Below are 7,578 nucleotides of genomic sequence, written 5' to 3' on the forward strand. Positions count from 1 at the left end.
TGTCATTTCTTCATCTATCACTCAATATATATCAACCAAATACTTAAAAGCAGAGTCAAAGGTAAGAAGATCTCTATCCGTCGTAGAAACTACTCAACCATACTAACCCTAACTCCTAGGCTAAATTAGTAGTGTACATGTGTAAATGTTGAATTCGGATTATAATAAAGTGCTAAGGGTACTTATGTAATATTAGGCGTAACCGTAATTATTTTTGTAATATTAGGTGTAACTCTAATATATATATATCGGTTTTTTCACCAAATATCACTGACAACAAAATTTATTCACCAAATACCCCAACTTTTTTCAAAATTCACCATATACCCCTAACTTTTAAAAAAATTCACCAAATACCCCAAATTTTTTTAAAAAATAACATAAAATGCCCTTAATGACTAACAGCGGTTAACTCCGTTAGTCATTAGCGCTAATTAATCCTAAAAAACCCTAATTAACCCTAATTAAACTAAAATCCTAACTAACCTAAAACCCCTAACCCATTCCCAGCCCACCATGCCCACAACCCCACTAGCCCCCTACCCCAGCCCTACCAGCCACCCCCTCTCCCTCGATCTTCCTTGATGCCACACCTTCCCACCCGCACCACCCCCGCAGCCGCGCCTCCCCACCCGCACCACCCCCGCAGCCCCTACCAGCCCCCTCCCCCTCATCTGCCGTAAATCGTGATTCCCGAACCCCCCCGGCACTCCCACCTCCGGTTCTCTCTCCTCCTCCTAACTCTCCCTATCCCCACCACCCCCGCAACCCCTACCAGCCCTCATCTGTCGTTGCCGCAAACTCGGAATTCACCCTTGGTTACCAAGCATCAGCACCCGACGATCCTTCTCCCCAAAAAAAAGCTTTCTACTCTCTAGTATACAAAAATGGGTGCAAGGAGAGGTTAGCACATCAGATTTAAACATGTGCAAATCCAATTTAAAGACTCAGTGAAGAACCTAATTGCAATATCATAATGGTCAATTTTTGAAGTTAAAAAGACAAGCCTTCTTATTTGTAATTGATGGATTAAAAAGCATTTGAAAGCACTTTCCCACTTGAGAAAATTTGTCAGTTTTAATAGAGAAAAAGTTGAGGCGGAAGAGGGGGAGCTGGTAGGGATGGCAAATGGGCGGGGCGGATGCGGATACCCCTAAATCCACACCCACCTCCACCTAAATTTTCCATACCCACCACCTACCCGCCAACCATGGCGGGTACAAGTTTCCATATCCACCTCCGCCCACGTGGGTATAAGGTTATACCACACCCGCTCCACCACCCAAGTGGATATCCATTACCCACTTATACCCGCCCATCACCTAGGTGGATTTTCCACCCGCCCACCTGATTTATTTTCTATATATAATCTATTATATAAATTAGTTATTACAAACATCCATTTCAAAGAAAACAAAATACACATTCTTAATATTCATATTTCTTAATTATTTTTTACAATTTTTTAGATTTATGAACATAATTCTTCATTTTATAAAGGGTAAATTAGTAAATATTATACGGGGCGGATGGATATGGGGCGGGGCGGATGGATATGGGGCGGGGCGGGCGGATATTGGGCGGGGCGGGTGGATTTGTGGTGGATGTGACCTCATATCCACCACCTACCCACCACCCATGGCGGATTTGACTTTTCGTATCCATACCCACCCACTACCCACCAAAGTCATATCCATACCCGCCCCAACTGGGGCGGATGCGGTGCGAAACCCGCCAAATTATACCCACCTGCCATCCCTAGGAGCTGGTAGGGGCTGCGGGGGTGGTGCGGGTGGGGAGGCGCGGCTGCGGGGGTGGTGCGGTGGGGAGGCGTGGCAACGAGGGAGATCGAGGGGGAGGGGGTGGCTGGTGGGGCTGTGGTAGGGGGCTGGTGGGGCTGTGAGTGGGTGTGGGCTTGATGGGTTGGGAATGGGTTAGGGGTTTTAGGTTAGTTAGGATTTTAGGTTAATTAGGTTTTTTTAGGGTTTTTGAAGGTTAATTAACGCTAATGACTAACGGAGTTAACCGTCGTTAGTCATTAAGGGCATTTTATGTTATTTTTTTTAAAATTTGGGGTATCTGGTGATTTTTTTTAAAAGTTAGGGTATATGGTGAATTTTGAAAAAAGTTGGGGTATTTGGTGAATAAATTTTTTTGTCAGGGGTATTTGGTGAAAAAACTGTATATATATACATACACATACCATACTAGACACTGTAAAAGGGTAAGTCGTTATTATCTTTCACAAATATCAAGGACCCTTGAGTCCAATGATATGACTTCCTATCTCCCACACGGGAGATCAAGATTCAAATCTTGATGGAAGCAAAAATTTCAATATTACTTCGGGGTGAGGAGGATTTGGGGCTTGATGGGCCTAAAAATGAGTGATCCTGTATAATGACAGTTTAAAGAAAATTCATCTTACCATGAGAATCTCGAAAGGGCCAAAAGAAATCATCTTTAACAGGTTATATTGCTGAAATTCGGAAAAAACAAGCTCTAGAGTTCTACACAATACGCCATATGAAATGTGTATGTGATATAACGGACTTCTTATAATGTGGGCTGCACTGCATAAAAGTTCAAACAAACCCATTACATGACGTCCATCCCAAATTCCCAATTCCCACAACATCCACCCTTTTCTTCCCGAGACTTCCTCTCCCTCACGTGTCCAACACGTGTCCCCCCATATTCCAAAAGAATCAAATTAATCTTGAACGCAACCTTAAATTCCCCTAAATCCAACGGTCAAAAATCTCGCGTTCCCAAAACGCCACCTTCAAAAATTCAAAATTAAAACATAACAAAAAAATTCAATTTGTTAATTTCTTCCTACAAAAACCCTTCTCGTATTTAAACCCCCTCAAACCCTTTTCTCTCTCCTCCTCCATCCCACCTCCACACTTCTTCTTCATCTAACATTTTCTCTCTCCTCTCTGTTTTTAGTGCTCATCATAAAATGGTTAGTTCATATTTTTTCATCTTAATCTTTGTTCCTTATATTCAATTTATTTTGCTAAATCTGTTGAATTTTATTTCTAATTATATTTTGTTTTTGGTTTAGGCTTTGCCTAATCAGCAAACTGTTGATTACCCAAGCTTTAAGCTTGTTCTTGTTGGTGATGGTGGTACAGGTAAATTTTATTTCTTTTAAAGATTTTTTAATGCAAATTTGTTGTGTCTATGGAAATCTATTTGTATTATTTGTTAAAAATGCAATTTTTTGGGGAAAGTTTGAATCTTTTTCGTTGATTGATGTAAATTATCATCTTTTAATTTATTGGGTAGTTAATGAATAGATTGAAACTTTGCGCTAGGTTGAAAAATGCATTTTCGATTTTGTTGGGGTGTTGTTTGGATTTAGATCTTTTGTGGGTATTTGTTGGATTTAAATTTTGCATCTGGGTTTTTTTTTTTTTTGGTTTGTGATTGTTGAAGTGAATTTAGAGGAGGTGTAATGATGTTAATTTGGGATGATTTGATTTGCAGGGAAGACTACATTTGTTAAAAGACATCTTTCTGGTGAATTTGAGAAGAAATATGAACGTAAGTGTTTGTTGTTAATACAGATTCTTTTTGTGGGTATTTTGAAAATGTGTATTTGTGCCTTTGTGGTTGAGGAAGTGAATAATGTTGTGTATAATGTATTGTACAGCTACTATTGGTGTTGAAGTTCATCCATTAGATTTCTTTACCAACTGTGGGCAAATCCGATTTTATTGCTGGGATACTGCTGGACAAGAGAAGTTTGGTGGTCTCAGAGATGGATACTAGTGAGTGATCTTGTTTATTATTTGTGTACTTTGATTATTTAATTGCTCGTTTCGATTTGTATGACTTTGCCATGATGATTTAACTTCTCCCTAACCCTGTTCCCCGAACCAAACAATTAATTATCGGTAACAGGAAAACGGACGAGGAATTTCAAGGTGTAATCGAATTGTGAATGAATTTGTTAATTTTTGATAGTAACTTTTAGTTTGAAGTTCTTATTGTTGATGAGCTTGATAGTAGTAATGGATTCTTGAAAATGTTTTGTCTTGAGCGTTACTAGTGCTTAGGCAGTTGTTAGGCAAGTGCAATGTAGCATGAAGATGGCTGGGTTTTCGGAAAGGAAAACACTTTTGATCAAGGAGAATGTAGAGTGTAGTCCCGGCAATTTGTAGTCTTTATCAGCATGAAAAAGTGTGGGTTTGAGGATGGGAACCTGGTGGAAATGGGGAACTTCTAGTAGGTTTTTGTGCACTATAGGGAAGAGGTGTTTGTCCTCGTATCCAACTCGGCTATTCTATGAAAATTTCCATGATCGTATATCAGAAATAAATAAAGTGTTGAAGTGAAGGGAAGTGAAAGTTGAGTGAAATGATTAGTTTTTTGATGTGAAGAAGTTGATCTGTTGGTTGTGGCATCTTCATGTTGGAATCTTTTGAGGTGTTACTGATCCTTGAGCAACTGAATTCGACCACTACCTGTGTGGCAATTATCAACTTAAGCACTGGGATCTGTATGAAGTGAAGTTCGTGCTTTCTTTTAAATCACTGTATTCGACACGTTGTTGCAATTGGATTGAGGAAGTTGCATTAAGCCATAGACTGTCTTCACTCTCTTTTATAGATAACTATATGATGCTGAAATTAGTGTAGTAACCTTGAGTGTCTATTTTCAGTATTTTGCTTTTGGGTTTGTAGTAACGATAATTTTGTATTTTCAGTATCCATGGTCAATGTGCCATTATCATGTTTGACGTGACTGCTCGTTTGACATACAAGAATGTTCCAACATGGCATCGTGACCTCTGCAGGTAAATTTTAATAGTCTGGCTATCTTTTTCTTGTCATGTTCTCTAATTTTCTGTGATTATGAATCTCACCGCTGAACTATGTTTGCTTTTCCTCAGGGTGTGTGAGAACATCCCAATTGTGTTATGTGGAAACAAGGTTGATGTTAAGAACAGGCAAGTGAAGGCTAAGCAAGTCACTTTCCACAGGAAGAAGAATTTGCAATACTATGAGATATCAGCTAAGAGCAACTACAACTTCGAGAAGCCTTACCTCTACCTTGCTCGTAAACTTGCAGGGTACGTGATGTTTTCTAGTATCTCAGAACAAGAGGATTAAGATAATGACAGTGTGTTTTAGATTCTAATGAAAAAAGTTGATGCAGTGATCCCAACTTGCATTTTGTGGAGTCTCCAGCTTTGGCTCCTCCAGAGGTGCAGATCGACTTGGCTGAACAGCAGAGGTAATAATCAGTCTCTTGCTTAATCACTGGCTCGGGATAGGCTATGCTTCGTTTCTTCTTGCTAATACTTCCTTTTGATCTCATTATCATTAGATGTTGCTTTTAAAAGAACAATATTAAGATTGTGACCATTTTATATATCTAATCCATATAAAAACATAGTAAAGAATTTTGTTCCCATTATAAATGCTTTTCTTGCAAAAACTATTGATGAGAAACTTTCAGTTCAACATCTTGTAAACATGGTTTGTTTTTATAGGCATGAACAGGAGCTCGCCGTTGCAGCTGCACAGCCCCTTCCAGATGATGATGATGATGCATTTGAGTAAATTGAAAGTCTCGGAGGATTTTTTTTTTCCCGCCCTCGTCGTTGTGAAATTTTCTCAGTCTTCAAGGACTGTATCACTAAAGTTGAATGTGCTTGTTTTATGGGTTTGGATAGTTATTAGTAGTAGGGGAGTTTGGGACCGTTGATATGGGGTTTTTAACCTTTTCATTTGTAGCGAGAGTTATATTCTTCTTAGGTCTGATGCTCTCGATGAAGAGCAAGACTCTGAGACTCGCTTTGTATGAATATGGGATGTCTTTGATCCCGATTTTATCATATGGATGTTTCTTCTAACGATTTTGTTTTTTGGATCAAGGTTCTGAGATATGTGACACTGTTTGTTCTAACATATCACCTCAGTTTTTAGATGATCTCTATTTTTCCATATGTGACACTGTTTGTTCTAACATATCACCTCAGTTTTTAAATGATCTTTATTTTTCCACTTATTCGCCCAAAAGAAATGGGAATTATATTGGGAAATAAGCGAGATGAATAAAGCAAAAGGTGCAACAGGGAAGTAGAAGGTAGATGATAATATGATTAATATCATAATATTGTTGAAATTTAGTCTACAAATAATGCAAAAGGGAATAGGGAAGTAGAGATTAAGGGGGCGTTTGGTTAGGGGGTTACAAGAAAGGGAAAGGTAATTAGTTGATTCCATTCCCTTATATCTTGTTTGGATTGGGGGTTTTGTTTCTCCTCTTTTCCCCTCCATTACCTCAAATTTCTCTATTTTGATTCCCCACTACCCCCAAGGTTTCACATTCCCTTTCTTTGACTCATCATTGACCACCCAACCACCAATTAACCAAACTACTCAATTACTAGCACCACCACTCAACCGTCAACGACCACCCTACCAGCACCACCTGAGAACCACCACACCACCATTGGAAATCACCAAAATTCATCCACCACCACCGGCCGGCGATTCCCCATCCCCCACTGCCACCCCACCACGGCGAAACCACCCCGGCCAGTCCACAAAACCCCACGGCTTGGGTACCACCACGACAAAACAACCACATGAACAACCAAAATCCATCTTAGCCACCGAAACACCACCCTACCGGAAAAACCCCACCTCAAAAATGAAAGAAAAGCAATAACAACGGAATTACCTTTACTTATCCTTGATTATGGCTTTAAATAGTCAAATTCGGCCATGAAAACTTCAGATCTGAAGTTTTTATGGTCGAATTTGACATTTAAAACCTCAAATATGAGCTTCTGTGGTGGTGGAGAAGAAAAAGAGAGGAGAGAGGAGGCGTCGGAGAGATGCGGCAGTGAGGGACGCCGGTGACGTGGCGTCGGTGAGGTGCGGCAGTGAGGCCAGGGCGCCGGTGAAGGGCGCTGTGAAGGCCGGTTTTGCTGGGTGGCAGTGAGAGGGTGGTGGGAATGGTGGTACTAAGACTTGAGAGAGAGGGGAAAATAATAAGAGGAGGAAGTTGAGTTCTCAACCAAACAACATTCTTAATCAAAGGGTTTTCTTTTCCTTTCTCCTTGTTTCTCTTTCTTAAACCCTTTCCCTTTCCCCTTCATGAACCAAACGCCCCCTAAGTGAAGTATACAAATCATGTGAAACTGGAACCAGGTAACTTGTAATGTGATTGTTAGATAACAATATGCTTGGAAAAAATCAAGTATATAGATATTGCGAAAGTGTATGAGGGAAGTAAGATGTTAAAATCTCTAAACATTTTTGAGTGTGTTACTTTACTTGCTGTATTTGCTAAACATTTTTACTTTTACTCCCTCCGTCCCATAATATAGTGCTCACTTCTCATTTTTCACAAGAATTAAGGAAAATGGAAAGAGTTTTAGGATTTCACAAAAAAAAAATTAAGTAAATGTTTATTGGGTATTTTTGTCTTGGAACTAGTTTTCTCTTCTTTTTCCTTTAAAATAAAATGAAAGAGCAATAAATATACCTTGGAATGGTGTAAAACAATAAATAGGGGCACATATTTTAAAAGAAAGTAGGGGTATTTTGAAAA

The 7,578-nt window shown here is 39.5% G+C and overlaps 1 protein-coding gene across 1 annotated transcript; it reads left to right on the top strand.

Annotated features, from left to right (window-relative positions):
• Positions 1-2,810: 2,810 nt before the first annotated feature.
• LOC104887686 (GTP-binding nuclear protein Ran-3) lies at positions 2,811-5,869 on the top strand. The gene is made up of 8 exons (XM_010672391.4): positions 2,811-2,968; positions 3,071-3,140; positions 3,496-3,552; positions 3,662-3,779; positions 4,718-4,807; positions 4,904-5,083; positions 5,170-5,247; positions 5,507-5,869. The coding sequence occupies exons 1-8, from the start codon at positions 2,966-2,968 to the stop codon at positions 5,574-5,576; spliced, it is 666 nt and encodes a 221-aa protein (XP_010670693.1). The 5' UTR covers positions 2,811-2,965; the 3' UTR covers positions 5,577-5,869.
• The last annotated feature ends 1,709 nt before the right edge of the window (positions 5,870-7,578 follow it).

The sequence above is a fragment of the Beta vulgaris genome, chromosome 2 (genome assembly GCF_026745355.1).
Source record: "Beta vulgaris subsp. vulgaris cultivar EL10 chromosome 2, EL10.2, whole genome shotgun sequence".
Taxonomy (NCBI): domain Eukaryota; kingdom Viridiplantae; phylum Streptophyta; class Magnoliopsida; order Caryophyllales; family Amaranthaceae; genus Beta; species Beta vulgaris.

Coding starts and splice junctions, on each gene's coding strand:
- LOC104887686 (XM_010672391.4), top strand. Junction 3,553..3,661: donor ATTTGAGAAGAAATATGAAC/GTAAGTGTTTGT, acceptor TGTATTGTACAG/CTACTATTGGTGTTGAAGTT. Junction 3,780..4,717: donor GGTCTCAGAGATGGATACTA/GTGAGTGATCTT, acceptor TTGTATTTTCAG/TATCCATGGTCAATGTGCCA.